Consider the following 24,980-nt stretch of genomic DNA (forward strand, 5'->3'; position numbering starts at 1 on the left):
GAATCAAGATAGAGAAAAAAAACACTTTCACAGGTATCCCTTGGTAGGTGGGGGACCTGGGCAATTGTCCACCTTTTCTATGCCTTAAAACACCTCTGCAGCAGAAAAGGCATACACTAGTGCAAAGGAATTAGATTTCTTCAACAGCACTAGCACCCTTAATGGCAGGTTTGTCGATGGTGGGAGTTTTGTAACTTTGCCATTTTCACCTGAGGAGAAGAATGGTGGTGGCATGCAATAGGATGAATGTTTTTGCTTTTTCATGTCACACACTGGCAAAGGAGGGCAAAGGAGAGGCATGTCTTTCTGATTTGTTTCTGATTTGTTTCAGAGTCTTTTTATGAATTTTCCCTTGTGACTCATTAGAGGTGGAGGCTAATTCATCCATTGAGACCAACTTTTGTGGAGGTTTGGAGGCGCCAGATGCTGTTTGCACTACCTTCTTCTGCACAGTCGTGGTACTTTAAACAGACTCATTCTTAGAAGAAAAGGTATTAACAGCCATAGATTATTGAAGCCATCTCTGTGGTCTTACGTACAGCCACAGAGAATAGCAGAGAATTTCCTGTGGATTGTAAATATTTTGGTTTATGACACAATTAAAGGCAATATATTTACATTCTATGTATTATTAGTAAAGACCCACATATTGCCACATGCCTCATAGGCCATGAAAAGGCTTCCTTTTGAAAAACTTTTTGTGTCTAAGAATATATTTTTGTGCCTGATCCAGAGGTACTGGTGATGTATCACAACACCCATGACCTTGGGAAAGTCTAAAATACAGGTTTCTGTAGCAGAAATCTGACCTAGCTAGCTGAAGCGGAGAAAAGCTCTGGCACTCCCTTTCCACATGATGTGTGGGAGAAATCTGAAGTGAAGTGGGTCATGGGAAGGTGGAGGCTCAGGGCACTCACACCTCGTTATCTGAAGATCAGATCTCTTCCAGTGAGGTAACTGTGCTATTAAAGTGATACTGTTTAAACACTTTTCAGGTAGACTATTTTTTCAAGCTGTTATTGTAAAGTTATTGTAGGCACTCTTACCTGGCCAATGGGGAATGATTCAAGCACGTAAATTGTGGAAAGATTCAGTGCTGGAAAAGGCAGTAATCTTCTGTTCAAATTTGCTAATGTGCTAATATTCTCAAAGAGCTCTTTTCTTGCATGAAACGTATATTTCACCAGGTGACAGAATGGAATGTGCTTCTTCTTTGAAACCAGAAGATGGCCTATAAGAATTTTGATATATCAGAGGTATTTCCTTTAAAAGGATCCGACATTTAGCTTGCACAGCAGAGTGCCCCTGTGCATTCCACTGAGTCTTTACAATGCAGACCATGTTATCTGGCTGCTTAATTACATGTGAAGAGTAATTCTGAGTTTATCACTATTTTGTAGCACATAAATGTCTCCTTGCATCCAAATCTGGTACAAGAATGCATTTTTGGCCAAGAAAGAGCACTAGGAGCAACAGAACATGAAACGCAGGCAAAAGGAGTAGCTCATGCTCACTAAATGGCTCTTGGGGTAGGATTTTTCCCCCAAATTACTCCCGGCATTTAGTGCTTTTTTCTTAACACAAATTGCTCTCTTGTATCCGAAATGGGCACAAGAATGCATTGTGCAATGAGAAATAGCGTTACATATGCTTTTGGAGAAGGATTTTCCCCCAACTTACTCTCAGCATTTGGCACTATTTGCTTAGCACAAAATGCACCCTTGTGTCCAAAATGAATGCAAGTGTGCATTTTATGCTAAGAAATAGAATCAAATGCAGTAGAACATGAATAGTGAATGAAAGTAGTTGCTCACACTCGTTAAATGTGCTCTCACAGTAGGATTACCCACAAATTACTCATAATTATGCAAGCAGGAGTAATGGAGTGATTATCAGTAACTCTGCATCAAAGAATAATGGGGAATTATCAAAAATACTCTCATTATTCCAACGTAATTGAAATTATGCACAGGCCTAGTAACCAGAGCAACTTTACGATATCTTGAATGCCATCCACATAGGCATCCATCTGTATGCCACTTGACTGCAGAAGCTTGTGAAGGAGATGAAAATAAATGTCAATCAACGGTGTCGAGAGGCAAAGGTGCTGTAGGTCACTGTATGACAGAGGAAGCTATTCACATGTGAAGTCCTCTAGAACCACAGTGTTTGAGGTAGTCAAAAGCTACTCTACCTTATCCTAATCCAGAACTTCCAATAACATACTCTAAATGTCTACTAAAATGATCTCAGTTCCTCTTCATGGATTAAATCCAGAGTGTTGTTCACTGATTATCGAATGGTGTTAGAGTTACGTCTCCAACTAGTTAATGCTTCAAAAATATTTAAAGCATTACAGATATTGAGACACAAAGAAAACATTGTTATATAAATAACTTAATGTTCTGGGTTCAACTTGACCCTTTTAACTAGGTGAGTAGTCAACACTTTTTAGTACCCATAATTTATATTCTAATTGTAATAATCTATATTCTAATTGTCATCGTCATTTTCCATGGGCCAGATAGAACAACGACTATAACAAGCTCGGTACTACGCATAGGTGCTGGAAGTAGAGGGTGCTGAGGGTGCTGAAACATCCCCAAAATAACCATACTGGTTGTCTGAAAGTAAAGGAGCAATAATGATGCTTTAAATTTAGTTTTTATCTTGTCATCTTTTCTGTATGTCCAAAGTCAGAGTTTAATTCTCAGGCTATGTTTTCTGACAAACTGATGTTTATCTTTTAATATGGAGATTTGTGATTTCTTTCTCTGCCAACAAAGCAAGAAGATTTTGTAAACTGAACCAAGTGACAATCTAGCTGATGTAAAAAGAAAGGATGTAGGATGTATTTTTTCCTAACACACAACAAAAATACCTATAAATGAATCGTACAATTACTTCAAAACATATCAGTGGGTACGAAAGCACTAATGAAGTGCTTTCTTTTGTAATTCTGTAGTGTAATGTAAATAAACATTTTAATAGGATCAAAACAAATCAAGACTCTTGGTGAGATGCAAATGACAAATATTTGCTGAATCCCAATTTCCACAAATTAACGTTTGTGCTGTATCTAGTTTTATTAGTCAGATTCCAGGAAGTTAGTGGCCATTTCAATATCCATTTTTTTGTAATATATTTGAATGGGTGTAGTTCATTTGATACCGTTGCTGTTTGTGTGACACTTGGATTTTTGACAATCTTTATGAGTTCCGTGACGTAATGTCAGGGCCACTGGAATTACGTGATTGTGACTGCAGCATTTTTCGTATAATTATGGATTTGCTGAATTTGCCAGATTATCATTGGCTGAATAATTTGCAGTTTTTAATAAAAAAATACTTTCTAGGTCAAACTGATCAAATGTTACTAAAAATGCAGCAGCACATGTAGGCCTTCACAGAAGTTGATTGGTCACCTTTCAGTACCTTATGGCTGTATTAGTGTTAAAGTGTTACTAATTTAGTGAAACCTTTGTTAAGACACTGTTAATAAGTGTAACAATGACAAACTAATGTAATAATACTGCCACAAAATGCACCACATTATGCTGCCTAATTTGCCTTTTCTTGATGCATAATTTAGTCAACTCTGCTACATAACTTAGTGCTCTCCTGCCACAAACTTTCAGTGGCCCTGCATAGTATTGGTGGCACCACCCCCCACTCTGGAAATAGTTCCGTATCCAGGTTATTCTGGCCAAGTCTGAACCTTGCTTGATGAGTATCTAAAACGTAGTTTTTCTCAAACAGTTTTTGGATTTGTAGAAAAAAGCAAGTTTCTCTGACAGCTTTGATACAAAGGAAGGAGGAAGATTCGTCGATAATTACTGGGAACTGAGGTGTTTATGACCCCCCATGTATATGTAAATGTTTTAACAGAGGCTGAATAATAGTCATTTTCCAAAGGTTTGAGACTATGCCTGTTTCAAATGTGTTTGAAAAGATGAAATTAATTCCCTTAGTCAGGCCAAATGTCAGTTCCTTCATAACTTTTGGAGGACAGGCGTCAAGGGGGAAACCGGAGGGGTTAATGTGTCTCATGCTATCCTTTAGATCAAACTCTGAAATTGAGTCGAAGTTTTCAAAGACTACACTCAGTGTCTTTCCAAGTGTCAGCGATGAAATACAAGGCCTATCTGTTGGAGCTGTGCCAGTTGCTTTTCTTATATTTTTTCAATCTTCCGTGTAAAAGAAGATGAAAGGTATTCATAGAAACTAGCTGTAGGAGAAATTTGATATCAGTTACATTCAAGACACTGACGTTCTCTCAAGTTTAAAAAGCGACTTGAAGAGGTTAGCGATGCTGCTTAAATGCTGTGAAAAATAAACTTGTTTAGCGTGTCTAATCTGTTTGTTGTACTACGGGGATTATTACAAAAATCAGATGTAGTCTAGGACCATATACTCTAAACCATTTGTGTTTAGACTGGCAGAGCTCGAATTTGAAAGAGGAAAGTTCTTTAGAAAATTAGAGATAATTTTTTTATGATTTTACTCTGGGTTGCTCTGGTAAAAGTTCATTTAGAGCCTGAGTGACAGAATTACTAATTTTGGTAACTATGGAGAGCAGGCAATTAGGGTCGTCAGGAGTTACATTTGCAGTAAACTTCTTATGTAACGCATAAAATTTGCTTTTAATTACTGAACTCAAATTCTAAGATCATTTCTATATAATAACTTTTGAAAAAGTGAGTATATTTCCTACAGGCAAACTGAACGTTAATGGAATGGCTATATGATATGTCCATATTTTAGACACTGCTTGATCGACAACAATATTTTGTATATTTTTAATCCATGGCATCAATGACGTGGCTTGGTGCTTGTAAGTGCGCTGTTTGTAAATGTATTAGTGCATATTGTATGACTGTATTGGCAATCTGTGTAAGTGTGTGTACCTCTGTATATAGGCGCCTGTATGTGTGTCGTCTTTGTATGAATGTCTGCTGGTTTATGTCAATGGATTCATATATGCGTGCCACGAGTTCCAAGTCTTTGCCTTGTTTTAATTAGTGTCTATAAAGTGTCTATGTGTCTATTAGCGATGTGTGAGATGTGTCTCTGCTCACTTTGCACTTGAACCAACCCTATAGATTTTGTTAATTTGTTTTCTATTTAAGAGTATACTGTGGGTATATAGAGGCCGGATGCATTTCGGTGTCTGCGAGGGTCCGACATATAATTTTGCTGGGGACTCCATCACAATGCATCACTGTTCTACTGCAGTAACCAAATGTTCGAGGCTTCCTCAATAGACCTCGCTCTTCCTCCAGTCTTTCCATGGCTTCCTGTCACTATTCCACTGCACGGTCAGATTGTTCACTACCATTTTGTCCACAAAAACATGCTAAAGGTGAGCAACATTTCTTAAAGTTCTACGAAAAACTTTCCAAATTCAAAACGATGATTTTTTTTTCCCAATTACGATTTGAGAATTGTAATTGTGCTTATCCTTTCTGTATTTGTTTGCTGTTCTGTGTAAAAATGGGAAGTATCAGCCTTTGTTCCAGTTTCACCACGGGCAGGTTTGGGCAAGTGTCCTGTGCCTCTCTGCCTATAAATTGAGCAATTACTGCCTTCAACTGTACCAGTGCGACACACCCAATCAGTAATTTTTTAACTCCCACTAGTTTCTTGATAGAAACCCCAGATTAGGAAGCAGTCTTTAAAGCACAACTGCACAACTCCTGGATAGTGCAATTAGTGTTCACTCGACACGCAGGGGACGATTCTTAAAGCTATTTAACAAGCTACCCCCGTAGATTTACTTCTAAATTTGAGAGCAGATGTACAAATATCCGGACTTCTCAAAGATTGCCAGGTGTACTCCTAGGAAGCTGTGACTCTCACAAGTTCCCACGGATACTTCTGGAAAACCCTTTGAGAATTTCAGTGTATGCTAGTGAAAGGCATTTTCGCTTCGGTAATTACCCAGTGTACAATTAAGTAAGTAAGAATGTCTTGCAAGGCAGGGATTGTGAGTAGTAACTATTTTTTTACTTTTTTTCATGGGCAAAATATGTTTCTCTATGGTAAAACATCTTTCCTACACCCCACCAAATTTGGTGATGTTTCCTTGCCATTGTCACTTTGGAACGGATTTACATTGTAAAACAGTGTTAGAGCTTTTTCTGGGGCGGATCCTCTGTCAGATAATTATTTCCTCCTACACACCACAAAGGATGTTTGTTGTCAGCTGCCCTAATGAACTCAAAGTCAGGGATCCCACACATTGACTCATACACACTATTCATAGGTTTGGGTTTGCTCTTCAAGGGAGGGGTGTGCCACTCATCTGCGACTGGAGGCAGGGCTGTCCTGCAATGCCTACAAACTACCTTTATTTCTTAACAAGGTTCCAAAGCAAGCAGAATACTGCCCAACTTCCACCACTGTAGGCACTAGTTGCTCACAAATTCGGTGTGGGAAAAAATGGAACAAACAAGTTAAACTTGTCTCTGTTAGTCAAAACATCATCAGGATTTAGATGCTTGTAGGGCCCAACTACTGACAGGAAAGTGTAGTGCTTGCATAATTTATTGTTGTTCAATACAGTATCAGAGGATGAAATGGGACTTTGACTGAACAGATGCTGTTTGTTTCAGGAAGCCATCTACTGTGCAAGATAAAGATTAGGGCTTGCGGGTCTTATTTTGGAATCCCATAAGAATCCCTCCTGCAGTTCAGCAATATATAACTTCAACTAAGCCACTGGGCGGTGATCTTTCTAGGGTACAGAATCAGGAAAAGTAAATATATTTCTTAAACTTAAAAAATGAGGAAAATATGTTAACATTAAATTGTGATGACAATTATGTATATTTATTTTTAATGTAGAACATAAGCAAAAATGCTTCAGCACTATTAGCTTACTTTTGAATTGAATATTTACTTAATTAAAATACATTAAATTAAATTAACTTTTTTTAAAGATTTACTTTAAAAAATCCCAGCGGAAGTAAAATAATTATATTTATAATGCATTCAAAATGATAACATGTTATACATAGAATTAGTTTCAATTAATGTAAGAGTAATCCTACATTTATTTTTAAAGGAAAAAAGGTTTATTTAAATATGTTATCCAAAAATAATATTTTTTTAATTATTTTTACATTTTTAACATACAAGTGATATATATATATATATATATATATATATATATATATATATATATATATATGTATAATACAATGTTGCCCGCCCTGATGCTGCCAGGTTGCATCCACCTCACAGGGCTGGTGCGGGTCGAAGGTGTGATGTGCCACAATTATTTAACAAAACAGTCTAGCACATCCTACACAAACACCAAACTCGCACTATGGGACTGGATTGACTATGAAGAAGATCCTTGTCATCGAAATGCGTTGCCAGAATAAACTTTCATTATGAAACCCAGTCCTTGAGTGCGAGTTTGGTGTTCATGTAAAGTGTGCAACATGGTTATGTTGAATATACATATATTATTATTATATATATATATATATATACATATATATATATATATATATATATATATATATATATATATATATATGTATGTGTGTGCGTGTAAAAAAGAAGAGAGAACTCTGGGTAGTTCCCAAATTTAGGTGAAGAGCAGCTCCAGTAACAAGCACCCTGCAACACCAGCGGCACAATAGATTTGCGCACTTCAAATGTCTATTTTTCTAGCAAAGTTTTTAAGAATAGGATTAGTACAATGCCATCCACGCTGAGACAGAAAGGGACAAAGTCTGTTGCCCTTTGTATAGCAAAATCTTTAAGCATAGGATTCGCTATGGCTTAAAGAGTTTGCTGTCAAATGGCAAAAGACTTTGGGAAGTACCACTTTGCAGGTACGTAAATGTATTTTACAGCAGACATGGGCAATAAGGAATACAGATAAAACCTATCTAGTGGCACGTCTTTTTGAGGAGGTTTATGGCAGTAATGGCAGGGATTTGGAATACATTGTCATATGCTCCATACCATTAAATGTCAGTGGTGGAGACAGAGAGAAAACCATTAGGAAGCTAGATACAAAATATATAGTAAAACTAAACACCAAGACACCAATGGAACTGAATATGGAGGAGGAGTTTCATACACATTTATAATTAATTAAACTCTCTGCTTTAAATTGCCAGGAGCAAATTTAGAGAGAAAGAAATATGAACTACAGATAAAAACAGAAGAACATTATAATTGTGAAAGATGAAATTATCAGAAAAATGTAAGTATGGATGTTTAATGAAATAGATGATTTAGACTGTTTTATTATGCAATTATCCCTGTCTGAACTTATGGTGTTAGGAGAGTTTAAATGAGCAAGGTTGTACTTTAGACAGAAACACTTTTATACAAGGTGAGGAAGGAAGTGAGGTATGATCATAGCATAGGAAATTCCAGGTGCTGAGAAACATTTTAAGTCATTAAATACTCACTAGGGCTTAATCATGCTAGTCAGAGAAAACGAATGTTGTAAATTGGTTATAGTAAGTGTTGTAGTGATTTATAAAAATTAAAGAGATTGATTTTATGGAGATGATGAGAAAAAAATATTTTATGTTTGTACCTAGGATCTGACAATATGCATGAAAAGTATGATGTGTAAAAAGTAAGGATGTGAGGTATGATCATAACAAATATGAAGCCAGCATATGCTCACTAGGGCTTAATCGTGCAGAGTGGAGAAAAGTAAGGTTGTAAATTGGTAACAGTGATTGTTGTAGTGATTTTTTAAATTTAGATACATTGATTTTATGGACATGAAGAGAGAAATGTGCTTGTTGTTTGCACCTAGAATCGGACAATTTGCATGATAAGTATGATGTATAATAAAAAAATATGTTTTCTATGTCTGTTGTTGGGTGCTGCACCAGTGAACTTTAGCAATACACATACTATGGGGCTGTGTTTTGTGAGCACAGCTCATTACACAGCTGAAACGTCTTAGGGAAGCACAGTATTAAAAGTAGAATAAAACAGCAAATTCAACCTAACTCCAGTGTGGGGTAGACTTTTTCACCAGTACAGGAGAAAGAAGGAATGAAGAAAAAAAAATATATATAGATTTATATTATGTTCTATTTTAATTCCCTGCCTTCATTATTCTCTGTGGGAGGGTGTGCTGGAACCCGTTGTTGGCCATGTATGGCACTGGACTTACTACTGTCCTTTTTCAAGGTAATAACTTACACTTGCAAATTAAGCTCCACCTCCCGAATCCAGGGGGTGGAGACAAGTAAGTCTGCACTTCTGAGTAACTTTACACTTCAAAAAGTGAATAGCCAAAAATAGTGAGGTTACTCAGAAGTATAAGAGTAAAGTGTAACTTACTAACAGGTGTGACTTAACTAAGCAACTTAAAGAAGTAGGTATTAAAAACAGCATTACAAATTGTACTCACATTTAGAAGACACCATGCTGACTATGATAGATGAGGATGTGCTCGAACTCTGTACCAGGACCGTGACCAGAACTCCGATCACAAGGCCAGCAACTGGATTGGACAGCACAGAATGATTCTTGAAAATGTCTCCAGCCGCTTTCCCTGTAGAGACAAATTCAGGCAAATAAGCATCAAATGAAATAATGGTTCCTTTGTTGATACAAATGATAATTGCTAGTGTTACAAGGTGGACAATTATGTGCCAGGACCCCCGGCCATACTAGAATATAAAATCCAAATTAGGGGCTTGATTACGATCTTGGCAGAAGGGGTTACTCTGTCACAGACGTGACGGATATCCCGTCCGCCAAATTACTATTCCATTATATCCTATGGAACTTATAATACGGCAGAAAGAATATCAGTTATGTTTGTGATGGTGTATTTCATCTGGCAAGATGGGAATCAGGCCCTAAGTCATCTTTTGTATAAGGTATGCCAGTTTCATGTGATTTTTCTTACTGATCATCATGATTTTTTAAGAAATAGTTGCTCTATGGTTTTCGCTTTTCAGCTTCATGATTATGGAATGTTTTTAAGCTTGCATATTGATTGTAAAGTTTTAAAATAATCAAAAAACAAATGCAATAAACTCAAAAAAGCTCTGAGTTGTAAAGTAGAAGTACTTCATTCTAAATTCTCTGTCAGTGTCTTTTGACCAACGGAAAGTGTCATATCAGAGACTTTTTCTGAAAATGTAAAGTAAGTATCTTAGGAAACTTTCATACATCATAAAGATGAAGTGCTCAATTGGTTTCTGTTGCTATAAACTATTATGTGAATTGCCACCATAAACCATTCATCTCATAGACTAAATTGACTTTGACACTGTTTAGAAGAAAATGAGTAATTTACGTGTAACTATAGTTCTCCAGATTGGAATATTTCATAGATTCACATGCTTGAATCATTCCCCATCGTCGAGATAGGATTCCCTGGTACCTTTTGTAAAGTAGTATTGACATAGCCCTAAACCTAGGCCTCTCAGTTTAGTATTCTATCTGAGTCATTTTGAGAAAAGGACTACATTTGAGAGTCTACCAATCAGTCGACATCACTCTTTAAAACTCTCCTGAGAGAAGCTCCAGTCCTTCAGATTTTCCAAGTACTAATGAGTAGTCATAATAACAGTAAAAAAACAGAGGTAATGGTGAGCTTCTCCGTGGAGGTGGGTGGGTCGCATGTGAATCTATGAAAGATCACGATACTGGAGAAATATAGTTACAGGTAAGTAACTCATTTTCTTACTCCAGTATTGGAACTTTCATCGATTCACAAGCTTGAATCAGAGTAGTAAGCAGTAGTGATGCACATTGTAGAATAAACTATGATTGTTTCAAATGAATATGAAGAAGATGCATAAGTGAACATATAATTTAGAAAGCCTAAAATCTTAGACATGTTACTAGAAATCATACTGTATATCAATCTTTCATCTTTGATAGATTTTAAAATAATCAATGTGCAGATCTGACTCTAGGATGGTGGGGTGGCAGAGATAGCTCTCCTTTACTGGAACAGATGTCTTAGGACTGCCTGGCCCTCACCTACTTCTCCCTGAGGCGTTGCATCCAGGCAGTAATGTCAGGTGAATGTGTGGCAGTTCTTCCAGGTTGCTGCCCTACAAATGTCCTGGAGAGGCACCCCAGCAAACAGTGCAGTGGATGTTGATACTGCCCCGGTAGAGTGAGCATGAACAGAAGCTTGTAGAGTCTTGCCTGCTGCTTGATGGCAAAACCGGATTGTCAATGAGATCCATCTTGCGATGCTTTGTTTGGAAAGAGCTTGACCCTTTTCTGGGTGCACTGTAAGCCACAAACAACTGAAGAATGTCTTTAGGACCAGTGGCTCATTTATATGAAAGTCTGAGGGGTATAAACGGTGGGTTTGTGAGTAAGAGTATTCTATCTTCTCTAATTTTTAAGAAGGGTTCTAGGATAGACAGTGCTTGGATCTCAGTGACTCATCTAGCTGATGTAAAAGCTATCAGAAGAGGTACCTTCCATGAAAGAAATGTAATAGTAGCCCTCTGGATCGGCTCAAATGATTGTTTCATGAGCTGCACAAGGACTATGTTGAGATTCCAAGGAGGAGAAGGAGGTCTGAAAGGCGGAAAAGCCCTGAATAGGCTCTTTAGAAATTGTTTGATAATTCTGGATGACCACAGCAAAGGTGAATTGAATGAGCATCTAAACAAGAGATGGCTGCCAAATTAACCCTAATGGATGAATGAGGTAAGCCAGAACGTGCCAGATGTAATATAAATGGCAATATTCATTCTGGTGAGGACGATATGGGATGTGTCTGTTGTTGTTGGCACCATAGGCAGAACCTCTCCCACTTACATGAGTAAGTTGTATTAATTCTAACTGCTCTGGCCCTGGACAGTACATTCTGCACTCTGGAGGGATGTCTAGATTTGTGAACTCATTGTGTTCAGAAGCAGTGCTGGTAAGTCTAGTGATTGAGGGTTTGAGTGCAAGACTTGCCCTTTGTTCATTGTCAGTAGATGCGAAGATGTTTTAAATGGGATGTGAGGTTTCACTGAGAACAGGAGCGGTTCCGTGAACCAATGCAGCTGAGGCCAGGTTAGAGCTATTAAGATCAGCGTGCAGTGTTCCATCTTCATTTTGGGGAGAACCATCGGAATCAGGGGAATGGGAGGAAAGGCATAATCAAAGATTCTGCACCACACCATGGAAAATGTTTCCCTCATGATTCCGATGGTGATGTCAGCTTGCGTAGTATAGGCATTTTGTGTTTGATGGGTTGGCGAAGAGGTTGAGGTTGGGTGTCCTCCACTGAGAGAATATGTGGTTGACTGTTCGCTGATCAAACTCCCATTCGTGGCAGACTGATTTTAATCTGCTGAGAGAGAATCTACAATTGTGATTTGTTTCCCTGGGACATGCTCCACTTGTAGCAGCACTCCATGTTGCATTGCCCATTCCCAAATTTCCTGTGCTTCTCTGGAGAGGAGTAGGGATCTTGTACCTCCTTGCTTCTCGAGGTAATACATTGTAGTGGTATTGTCTGTTCTTATTAGTACCTCCGAATTGGCAATCCTTGAAAGGAACGCCTGCAAGGCTAGATGGACTGACTTTAGCTTTAGGAGATTGATGTGTAGTTTCTGAAGAGGCGGTTGCCATTTGCCATTGATCCGTAGGTCCTGCAGAAATGCTCCCCAACCTTCTAATGAGGCATCCATGGGGATGACCCATGGAGATGGCCGACGTTGGAAAGTAAGGCCGATAGATAGATGATTCTTTTGAGTCCACCAGCCTGGAGTTTTGATTGTGGGTGGAGGGATTTTGGCTTGATCGTTGAAGTTGCTGTAGTTTTAATCCATTGGGGGCTGAACTATTCCTGGAGGGGGTGCATTTTTAGTCTGCAAAATGGTACTAGTGGGATGCATTAGGACATCATCCCCAATAACGACTTTTAAAGGCGTACTGAAATGTATTTTCTTCTTTGAACTGACTTTGCCAAGGCCATTAGCTTTTGCTGTCTTTCTGTAGTGGGGCAGGCTATGTTGGAGTTGGTGTTCAGGATTGTATGTGATGGTTGAGGATTGGATTTTTTCTTAATTTATGGTTAGGTCCAAGCTTTTGAGCAGGACAATGCACTTTTTTGTTGCCTTGTGTGCTGCTGAGAAGGACTTTGCTTCTGTCTGTCAGCCAGTTGTCCAAGTATGGGACTACTTGGTGCCTTTGTCTTCTCAAGAATGCGGCTACAGGAGCTAGGCACTTCAAAAATATCCTTCTGACTTTAAGCCAAATGGCAGAACTCTAAACTGGTATTGGCTGCGAGCGTCCGTGAATCTTAGGTACTGTCTGTGGGAAGGGTGGATTGGGATGTGAAAATGTGCATCCTTCAAATCTAACGTGGGCAGGTGGTCTCCGTGGTTCAAACGGAGGAGGACGTCCTGCAGAGTTATCACGCAGAATGATTGTTTTTTAGATAGGTGTATAAGTCTCTGAGATCGAGGATAGGTCTCCCGTCTCCATTTTTTGGGAATAAGGAAGAATCTGGAGTAAAATCCTTCCCCCACTGAGAGGTTAGAACTTTCTCTTTTGTGTCTTTGAGAATCAACTTGTTGACCTCCAGTTTAAGCGGATGGAGATACCTGGGAGTAGATTTGCAAGGAGGATTGGTAGGTGGCATTTGGACAAACTCCAGTGTGTGCCCGATTTGAAATAGTTGCAAGACCCATTTGTCTGATGTTACGGATTGCCACTGCTGGAGGAATGATGACATTTTGCCCTCTAATTTGGAAGGTGAAAGGATGGGGGTAGCTGGAGCCGTGGATGGATCATTGCCTGGGAGTTGAGTCCTTTGCTTGATGAGCCAGTCGTCCTCTAGAGAGAGTTCTACTGTAGGCTGCTTGCGGCGGTTGGCTCTGAGCATACTAGTGGCAAAATGGTTGCGAGGGGGATGAGTACGAGAGATAACTGTACTGTTGATAGCCTTCCCTATATGAAGGCATTCCACGTCCTCTTGTACCACGAAAGGAAGGCTTTCTAAACTGTAGCGTGCCTAGAGATTTGGCAGTCTCTGTATCAGTTTTGATTGCCTGAAGAGTTTCCAAGCAAAAAGACGCAGCCTTCAGCCAACCTTGTCTCCTAAGCACAGCAGCCCCTGCTAGTTGACAGAATGCAGTAGTAGCAATATCCATCGCACAGTCTATAATTTCTGCTGATGTGTGCTCTCCTTCTTGTAAGCTTTTTCTAGCTTCCAGCTTAGAGTCCTCTGGCAGCTGGTCGATATATGGGTGATGTCAGCCCATAGTTGTCTGCCGTATCTAGCCAAAACTGCTAGAGAATTTTCAGCTCTTACCGTTAGACTTAACATTGAGGAGAATCTCTTGTCAACATTATCTAACCGTCTTCCTTCCTTAGCAGGAGGTGCCACAATTGGTGTTGATGGGTTTTTGGATCTCCTCTGGGCCGCTTGTGCTATCACTGAGTCTGGATGAGGCTGAGCAGTTAAGCATGTCGGGGAAACTTCTGGTGCATTATATTTTTTATCCAGATGTGGGAGTACTGTTGTGACTGTTGCATACCCTTCAATCCCTCTTCCCATATATAACTGACCATTGGCATTGAGAGTACTGACTTTTGGAACGGCTCTTTGAAGTCGTATAAAAAGCAACCCATTTGCGTGGATGGTATGGGAAGCCAAATCTTTTGGCAGTCCTTTCCATGAGATTGTGAAATCCCCCAATGTACTCTGGAGGTGAGTCTACCTTCATAGGTGAAGGTGATGATGGAGTTGGTAGCACATAATCATCCCATTCTGTGTGATTGTCTTGAAGCTCACCTTCCTCCTGTTCTACTGAGATGTCTGTGTCCTGTAAGAGGGCTGTATTAGGTGTATAAACATTAGACATTGGTAAAGATGTAGGCCTCTGAAGCAGGGTGGTTACCTGAGGCATTGGTGATTTTACTGGTGAAGCCGGCTGAGGCGCTGCTTCATCTGCAGGCGGGAATCTTTTTTTATTGTCCACCAACATGGCTTGCAAGTCAGTAATCAGGGAACTTGGCATATAGATCATTGCCTCTTGGTGTTGTTGTTCTTGAACTGTGTAATACTGTGGATCATAGTTCTTGAAGTATTTGTCGTCTTCATCTTGATATTTTACATTCAGCTTAGAAGGACTATGTGCTGTTCCAGAGGGCCCCTCCTCTTCAGATTCATCATCCCCCTCCAGCAGTTGGGCTGGTATCAATGGGGTTACCTTGCTCGGGGAACTATACTCCGGGTTTTTTTTTTTACGGTTTCTTTTCTTTTTTGCCGTGTTCTGCTCGTTGACAGGGCCGTCGATGGTTCTATAGATGAAGTCCTCGACAGTGCAGCATGTACACTCGTCGTCGATGGAGTTGTTGTCATCGACGACTTAGAAGATATCTTTATCATCGATGGCTTAGATGAGGCCACCGCTGACGAGGTCATCGCTGGAAAAAATGCAGACAAAGGAATGATGGTTGTCGACGATGCCCTCGTCGATGGTGGATAACTTGTCACCATCGGTGGTAGGGTCGTGGAGGGCACCAACGGATAAGTTGTCATCAACAGTGGGGAAGTTATCGTTGTTACCATGGTGGGGACCTCATAGATGGTCTGTTGACAGGTGGAGCAGAGGAAAGCTTCTTAAATGTATGAGAAACCTTAATAGGAGATGTAGGAGGCTCACATGATGATTTTTGTAGCCCTCTCCATAGTATGCTCTTTCTTGTCCATAGAAGAGTGGTAGCTGGATCTATGAGGAGATGAAAAAGGGCTGCAGCCTTTGTAAGACCCTGAGGTGGTCTTTTTATAGGCCTTCTTTGGCTGCTCTGAGGAGAATCTTCTCCAAGATGATCTCTCTCTTTCCTGTGATCCTAGAAGAGGTAGAGGAGTTCTCACTGTCAGAATCAGAAACTGGTTGATCTCTTGACTTAAGGATCTGCAGCCAGATTAATATGTGCCTTCCTTGTTTTGGTGGAAAAGGTATGACATACTTTACAATCCTTTGCGGAGTGGTCTGGTTAAAGGCAGCAGATACAATTCTGGTGTGGGTCTTCAGAATGTAATCTCTTTTTACTACAGGTTTTACAGGATCTGAAAAGACCCTTTTTTTCTTTGTCGGACACAGTGACAGTATTCGGTAGGTGTAACAACTAAAGGTAAAACCTTAGGAACCCAGATGAAAAGTGGCAAAATCTTCTGAATATCCAAAAAAACAGAGAAAAGCTGAGCAGAGCTCTGTGGAGACTCCCTAGCACAACGTGCAGTAGAAAATCTGAAGGACTGGAGCTTCTCTCAAGAGGGTTCTAAAGGGTGGTGTTGCCTGATTGGTGGACTCTCAACTGTAGTCTTTTTCTCAAAATGACTCTGATAGAATACTAAACTGAGAGGCCTAGAGCCTTTGGATTTAGGCCTATGTCAATACTACTTTATAAAAGGGACCGGGTACTCTCATCTCGACGACCAGAAAGTATTCAAGATTCTATGAAAGTTCCAATACTGCAGTAACAATAGCTTCTATTGACTTGGCAGTAGAACCATAGGAAGGATTCAGAACAAACATATCAGGGTGTGTGTTTTGGTTTATTCTTAGATTTCTATGAAAAGTATCATTAAAGGATAAGGCTCCCATTCATCAGTCCCAAATCACTGCATAGCCTCTGATTGGACTTTTTAACTTCTCCAAGCCCTGGACCAAATCCAGTCTTTATCACTAGAAGCTACTTCTTATTTTTTATAAGCCACATGCTGAAACACTGCTTGAAATTGCTGATTTACTTCTCTAGCGATGCAACCACGTTCTACATTGATCCAAGCCTGCAATGTCAGCTACAGTGCCCTGAAAAAATCTTTGGGACTGATTACTACCTTGCCAAATAATTTCAACCCCTCAAACCCTTGCTTAAGCAGGGGTCAGATGTATGAGTTTTGTAATGTTTGCCTCACAAATGTATTACCACTTGTGATAATGTCTGCTTCTCCTAATAAAAACTGATAGGTTATACCTGCCGGAATTTAATGGAGTAAAAAGGCTGTGTTATTGCTGGCTAAAAACAAATAGGGGGTTGACCCAGTAACCCTAAGAACCAAGGTAATAATGATAAATCAAAGTCTAAGGTCACTAGGGCAAAACAAAAAATAGAAAAACAATCAAATGTAAGCCAAAAAGTGTACAAGTACAAAAAATGATGTTCCCTTATGAAATTACTTAACACACACAATAATAAATTTCAAAGATGGAGAATATTTAAATAAACAAGAGAATAATTATATAAAATATTTCTTCAAAAATTCAAACCAAAGAATCAAACAATAGTCCAATTTAAACCGATTCAAACAGTCCATATTATGTGAAAGAAATTGATCATGTTTGTGACCGTGTAGCCTGTCCACTAAACACTAAATCAGGCAGTCACTTTCCTGCTGTTCAAACAACTATAAGTGAAGGAGATATTCACTCATGTGATACAGCTCATGAGTCAAACCAACATGCAAATTACTTGTGGTCCTCAGTTAGGTCCTCCTTGTGATAGTCTATCTAGGGACTTCTCTAAAACATTTCTATAGTGTTACGTAGCTCTGATAAACAGCAGTTAATTTGGTTAAAGCTCCTTGAGTCAAACCAACATGCAAATTACTTGTGGTCCTCAGTTAGGTCCTCCTTGTGGTAGTGTATCAGGGGAACTTCTCTAAAACATTTCTCTAGTGGTACATAGCTCTGTTAAACAGTAGTTAATTTGGTTAAAGCTCCAATCCCTCTCACTTGATTAGATGGTCGCTTTTCTGTTTCTGACTGGACACCAGTACTGACCAGATGTGCAGGGAGACAACATATCATAATTCCTTTATTCTAAGAAAAAGCTCCTGCTGTTAGCAGTAAGTGGCCAACTGCAGCAAGAATTTTCATATCAGATAGAATGATACCTGCTTAAAGAAATGCAGACCTTAGTTTATGTCATGATCTTCTTCCTCTCTTCTGTAACAAAAGTATAGTTAAATTAAATAGTCAGCAATTTGGATTTTCCTTTATTTACTACAACTTAGCCATCAATCCTAAAACATAGCAAAGGAGAAGCAGTGCAACTAAGCCATTTTGGCACCCTGCTTAGTTGCTACCTTTACCATTGTTATTCAACCACAGTCAACCCACTGCCTTTCACACAGTGTATTGTTCTTGCACATATTAATTATTGTTTCTTTGCTGCTTTGTGCAGCTGAAGGAACTTGATCAGTAGGGGCTTCAGCTGACATGGTTTCCCTTCTATCTGATTTCTATCATGGAGTGATGCTACATAAAAATCAATTTAAATGACACTTGCAAACACTTGTGAATATAGTAGTACCACATATAAGCTTCAATTGTCGGGTTGTAGTTTGGAGGGAAGAAAGTTATGCCTGTTAACTACTGAGAAAGTCTCCAACAAATGCAAATACTTTCAGCTGGCAGAACAGGTCCCTGCCATGTGCCAGCTGTATGACAAAAAAAATCCCTGTCAAGAATTTGAGTAGTGCTGTCAAAGGTGTCTTTAACACTAGTCTTTTTTGGATGACAAGTTAGGTGGTGCTGAATAAAAATCACATAAATTCCTTTTCCTTAGTAACAAAATAGAAGGCAACGTTTACGGCTGCATCTGCTGTCCGACATGGTAAAAACCAATACTCTTCATGCATGGCTGCTTTCATGTTTAAGCCATAAACCTTCATGAATCTACAATGAGTATTCCCCTTTTGCCTCGATGAGTGTCACTGCCCCAAATCATGAGAATGGGCCCCAGTTCAACAGGCCAGGCACTGGATGTACATCTCATTTCCTAGCCACAAAATAAGGATTTTCCAATTTGTGCAGAGAAAATCTAGATATTATTATAAAAACAACTTCAATACATGAAAATAGGCAAAGGGCTTGATCTCCATAAATGTCCACATTACAAAGGTGAAGGAGTACATACCTCCAACCAACTGGAAGGCTGAGCTGAGGACATCCAACGAGCAGACAAAGAGATAGAGTAATCCAACCAAGATTACAAACTTTCCTATTGCTCGGAAAACAGCCAATATTCTCCCTTTAGTGTCCAGTTCTGTAAAATGCACACAAGTATTTACAATATTATTGTTCGTGTATGATAAAATGCATCGCTCCAGATAGAGGATGGGGTAAATACAAAAATTTACATTCAATAATGGATGGAAGATCATCTCTTATAGTAAAGCACCCTGAAGAGGGCTTAATATCAAAATGCATTTTGTAACAGGATGTAGCATGAGTAGAAATCCACAATTACATGCTGAAAACAAGTACTTTGATGTACTTACATGACAAAAAAATGTATCAGATGACAATTTATACCAAATAAATAGCAAAGAAGAAACTCTTTTCCAAAGATTACGTGATTTCTATTGAAATCGTTAATTAAATAAAACATTTTTTGTTGAAGTAATATTCACTATGCACTGCATACGCTTTTTAGCTGCTCACGGATCAGTTAAATGTTTTTGGAGGCTTGTGAAATAGGCCCATACCAGTAGAATTAGCCAATAGGGGAAAAAGTCAAGCTGTGTATTTTATATCTATTTTCTTTTTCATTTTTACAAATGTTGAAACCCCTTCCAAAACAGATTCATAACTTTGGGGATTTCGATTCCACTTTCCGATACTGGAAATTCATTTTCTCAAGCCTTCCCCTGAGGCGAATGTCTGTCCATTTCAAGGATGGAAAACAGTAAGAAAGAAGTTTCTGAGTCGCCACAAATTTACAATTTGTGAGCGTTCACGAACTCCCTCGTAGGTGCTCACACAACAAATTGATGTTAGCACACTCTCTCGTGGATGTTCACAAACCAAGCCCCGATTCCCAAGTCCCCATCCCTTGCCTTGGGTTTAATCTACATTATTACATGGCGCCAGCAATCACTATGCTATTAAAACATAAACTGGCTTTATAAATAGGGCACAGTGTCAGAGTTGTTTGTCTCTGGCAGTGGGAGGCTAGACTACAATAGAGAATGATTGCGATGACTGACCGCTGACTGAGATACGCAAAGGAGTAGACAGAAAATGAATTTACCCCCCACTTTGAACCATGTCTCAAATCGCTCTGGGCAACTGGGTGAAGCAAGCAAATCTGGCAGTCATTCTGAAGATTGCTTCCCCCAAGTGAATTCAGAAAAATATATCCTATCTTCCTGCCATCGATTTTTCAGTCTTTTGTTCTCTCCTCATTCTTCTTCATGTCTTTCCCATCTTATTTCCATTCCTTCTTCCCATCCTTTCTGTAATTTTAGCCATCCATCTTCCTGTCTTTTCCATCCATTCAGCGTTCTTTTAATGTATCATTCCTTCTTTCTGTTCCTCTTTCTTTTTTAATCCTTCCTTTTCATTCCTCATTCATCCTTACGCTTGCTAGCCTTTCACCCATTTATCAATCCATCCATCCATCCATCTATCCTTCTTTCCTTCCATTCATCATTCTATTTTTTCTCTCAATTCATTCATCTGTCTATTCATCTTTCTCTACATCCAGCCTCCATTTATTCCTTCATACATATTTATTTTCATTCATCCTTCACCCCCTCTCCTTACATTAATCACTGCATCCATCTCTTCATCCATCCATTCTCTCTCCACTCTTCTCTCTATCCCACCTTTTCTCTACTCCAACTCCGTCCCTTCCTTCAAGTTCAAGAGATGCTATTTATGAGCTTCTTGGAGACCAGAGTGTCCGATTAAAAGCCAATAAGCCATAAACAACGTAAATGTTTCACAGAGCTGCCAAGTGACTCCCAACCCCCTCAGTCTGATAAAGAAGGGGGTTAATGTAATGACGCCGTAGGGATGAGTGTTACCATTGTAACCCTGAAATATTCATGCATTATTGCAGCATCACCAGTGCCACCTTATTCCCCTCCTATAGTCCTTAAACTATTGATTTGTTGTCCGCAAATAAGCCACCTCCAAAAAACATTGTTATGTGTTGGATCGTAAGTGGAAAGTCCCAGTGAACTTGAAGTCACTCCAACACAAAAAAATCCAAACAAAGTTCATACACACAGAAGAATGCCAGATAAGTAACAGGCATAGTACCTGACCACCTGGGGCCTGAGCTTTGTAGTTCTGGCATGTCCCATGGGTCTACGGAGACTTCCTCTTTCGGGTCGACCTCCCCTGATGCATTATTGACCAGGGAAAGTGTGGAATACGCCGGAGGCAGAACCTTGTCAAGTTCACGTGGAAACTTGAAGCTTGCTGTAGATAAACAGTAAAACAGTTATTAGCATTGCCCATACAAAAGCGCATCTAAACGTTCTCACATGATTCGCATGCCATGATACTTGCCATAGGGGTTTGCAATGCCATTGGCGGATTTTGTTTTCGAGTTGGAGATTTCCAGCTCTGGGAGAGGTGCCATTTTCTGTCAGGAAGAAAACAGACAAAAAAGGTCAAAACCACGTGAAATTTAATTATGTCCCATCAGGGAAGGAACGGAGCCAATTGCAAACACAGATAGTCACCTTTTCTTCATTTGAGAGTGTATCCAGAAAATAGTTATACATTTCCTTTACAGAGAAAAGCATGTTGAAATCTGGCTCACCAGAAGCAGAAGGAAGAAGGAAAAGGCAAAACAGAAAACTCACTGTTATGTTCAAAAATGTGACTAAAACCCAAACATCAATGGTCACTGCTAACCATGTTCAATTTTAAAAAAGCACCCCAAAATGCTTTTTAGGGTCGAGCCTGCATTGCATGCGCTCGCGCATGCGTATCGCAGCGAGACACTTTAGTTACTAGAAAAGGGCTCGGAGCCCTGTCGACGTCATGTCAGTGTCCTTCATTAGTTCATGGGCTTGCCTAGTAAAATCTGCTTGCTTTTATTAGTCCAAGGCACGCAAACGTCATGCCTTTTCTGGTGGCTAGCCCTCCTCGAGCGCAGCGACCAAGTACAGAAAACATGCGAGGCTTGCTGTTTTGTGTCTGATCGTGGACTACTTTTTTCTCTATTTTCCACACGATTTCGCTTGGCAGAAGTTGAGCGCTTTACACATTTAATTTCACTTTTTTGGGTTACCTAAATAAAAGCACTTTTGCCGATAGATGAAAAGTCGGGTTAGGAGTTTACAACGCGATCAGCTCTAACATGAGCAAACGCGAGACCCGTTGCATTGCAAATGCTTGTTTTAATTGCAATAGAGCACACACATGCCCCTTGGGCATATGTGTGCTCTACATGTGCACCACTAGTTTTGGGGTGTGTCAAGGGGGGACTTTTGCCCGTTGCCATCATTGGTTTCACATTTCCCAAATAGCCCCTTCCTGTTAAATGCAAAACCAGCCCATTGACAGAAATGCAATGGGATTCCTTATTTTCAATTTTCTAGTAGAGATTCCTAAATTGGTATCTCTGTACATAGCATTTTGCATTTCCGAAAAAGCATTTAACTTTTTAGGAAATGCAAGATTGCATTTTAGTACATCTGGCCCAAAATCCACCTATACTACAAAGTGCCATCGCAATTAGTATGCCTCGCATTTTCCGTTGGTCTACTGGATTTAAAGTCATTTTACAACGTTTTCTAAAAGATGAACTGAAATGCTTACAAGTCGTCCACTAGGTCTTGTGCGCTTATTACTTTAAAGTTTAAACACGTTTAGCCAACTGAGCAGGCTGTTAATACAGCTAGCTGCACGATCTGTAAGGAAACCTGAATCTGTGACGTCGGTGTCTCAGCCTAAACTGTAGGCTCGTTTGTTGTGTTCCAAAAATCTCAACGAGCACGAGACGCACTCGGAATGCTCATCTGAAACAAAACTAAACTAATCAAATATCTAAAAAGCAAAGAACTGCACTGATTGGATCTCGAGGAGCAACACCTTTCTGGCAATTGGCAAACATAGCTTTGGCAAAGGAACCATGCCGGGCACATCAAACCTCTCAGCCTAAACAAATATAATGAGACAACACGTGATTCTTTAAAGTGAACATCAATCACGTAATAAAAAGATTATCTTTGACAACAGTAATTTTCTGGGGAGCAAATCTGTTAACTTAGCACACTTTACAGGGAGGAGCTTTCCCAATTAAAACTGTTTCCCCAGCTAGATTATTCCACATGAACCTTTAAATGCCCTTTGTATGCAGTGTTATTGTGACCAGGGATAGTGTCTGTAAAAGCAAACAGGAAGGACGAGGAGAACTAATTCCCCCCACCGCCCCCGCCGTTCGGCTCGTCCAGATGAAATATTGGCGCGCGAGCACACACAGAATTGAAAGCTGTATTGTCGCCGAACATTGGCACCTCTCCTGGAGATTTCCAGTTCGCCAAGCTTACAAGGGCTGTGGCTCTTTACTCCCGCCCTGAGTCGCTGTAATTATACCAATGAACTTTCCCATGGCCGACAACAAACCAGAATTTACTGTTGGACCAATCAAGTATTCCCACGTCCCTAAAGACATTAGGTACCATTTGACATTAAGGGCCAGATGTAGCAAAGGGTATTTCCCATTCTATGTCTATGGGAAAATGTGTTCGTACATATGGCCCTAAGTAACTGACCCACTCTTCCGCTCTTACTCCCTCAACAGCCTCCTATTTACCTCTAAGGAACTAGAGGGAGAGCAAGGAGTGGTAATCATAACAAGGTAACAGGTCTTCACCTTCATTCTCTGTTTCTCCCTCCATAACATAAACATGGGCACTAGGGTCTCAAATGGCGGTGCTGGGAATATGAAAGGACAAGCTAAGGATATCAGCTGCTACCCAGGGTACCCTTAAGTGAAGTTCAGAAGTTTCATAAAAACCCATATTCGCTGAGCAATACAATTTGTCTCACAACTGGCAAACTCAATCCTATTCAATTTTGCATATAGGACCTGATTTAGAGTTTGATGGACGGGGTACTTCATCACAAACGTGACGGATATCCTCTCCATGGTATTACAGGGTCCATGGGATAGCATGGAATCGTAATAAGACGGAATATCTCTCACGTTTGTGATGGTGTAACCCTAGCTGTCAAACTCTAAATCAGGCCCATAGTCCGAACATGCAGAGTCGGATGGGGAAAGAAAATAGGCTCAGGCACCAAAATAAAAGTGGCCCCATCAGTGAATTAGTCAGTTAAAATAGTGGTCAGTGTTTGCGAACGGGTCAGTTTTGAGCTTGTAAAAACAAGCTACATAAGTGTTTCCCAAGGTTTGGAAGATTGCTTGGATCTGAATTTGCTGTGGGCAATATTGCTTCTACTGTTGGGTAAATCAACTGTAAAAAAACAGCCCAGCAGACCATACCATAAAAAAGGATCACATACAGTAAAAAAAACGGCCCACACTGACACGTCATCCCTGCAAGTCGGGCGCTGCCTTATTGCATTATAGGCCTGTCCGACTTTGCTCCCAACACAGTGAAAACGTATGTAGTTTATCAAGTCGCACACGTAGGAACAGGCCTTCCCTTGTTTAAATGTTCAAACAAACAAATGTAGATATGTTGAACTCCAGGAGAGTATTTCGTTTTATTTCAATATATACTGTACCTAAACTACCACCAACGAGTTTCAACCAACAGGTCGTGAGCAAGACCTGTTGGTTAAAACGTGTTGGTGATGGTTTAGGTGCTGTATGTATTGAAATAAAACGAAATACTCTCCTGGAGTGCAACATATATATATATATATATATATATATATATATATATATATATATATATATATATATATATATATATATATATATATATATATATATATCCCATTATAAAATCAGAATTACAATTGCCACAATACATGCATGTTGGATGTTTTTGTGCGGCTGGAGTCAACAACTTCAGGGCAACTCGCATACTACGAGGATATTTTCCTAAATTAAAAATAATATGTCCTGTGGTATAGGAGAAAACAAGGCAGATCCAGGGTCTGACGACATCTCATGGTATTAGGTGGGTTAGCTGCCTCCTTAACATTGCAGGTTAGTGTTAAAATATATATATTAATGTTGTTGGACAACCTGAGGCCCTGAAAAATTGCAAAGTATGGTGGATAA

The 24,980-nt window shown here is 39.6% G+C and overlaps 1 protein-coding gene across 2 annotated transcripts in view; it reads right to left on the reverse strand.

Annotated features, from left to right (window-relative positions):
- LOC138248172 (sodium-dependent phosphate transport protein 2B-like) overlaps positions 1–24,980 on the reverse strand; it is a 158,737-nt gene that overhangs the window by 121,674 nt on the left and 12,083 nt on the right. For both annotated transcript variants that reach the window (XM_069202152.1, XM_069202151.1), the window contains 4 exons: positions 21,281–21,356; positions 21,029–21,190; positions 18,897–19,025; positions 9,400–9,543 (listed from right to left, as the gene is read on the reverse strand). In XM_069202152.1, the coding sequence (XP_069058253.1) occupies positions 9,400–9,543; positions 18,897–19,025; positions 21,029–21,190; positions 21,281–21,353 (508 nt within the window). In that variant the 5' untranslated portion in view covers positions 21,354–21,356. The remainder of the gene's footprint in view (positions 1–9,399; positions 9,544–18,896; positions 19,026–21,028; positions 21,191–21,280; positions 21,357–24,980) is intronic.

The sequence above is a fragment of the Pleurodeles waltl genome, chromosome 1_2 (genome assembly GCF_031143425.1).
Source record: "Pleurodeles waltl isolate 20211129_DDA chromosome 1_2, aPleWal1.hap1.20221129, whole genome shotgun sequence".
Taxonomy (NCBI): Eukaryota; Metazoa; Chordata; class Amphibia; order Caudata; family Salamandridae; genus Pleurodeles; species Pleurodeles waltl.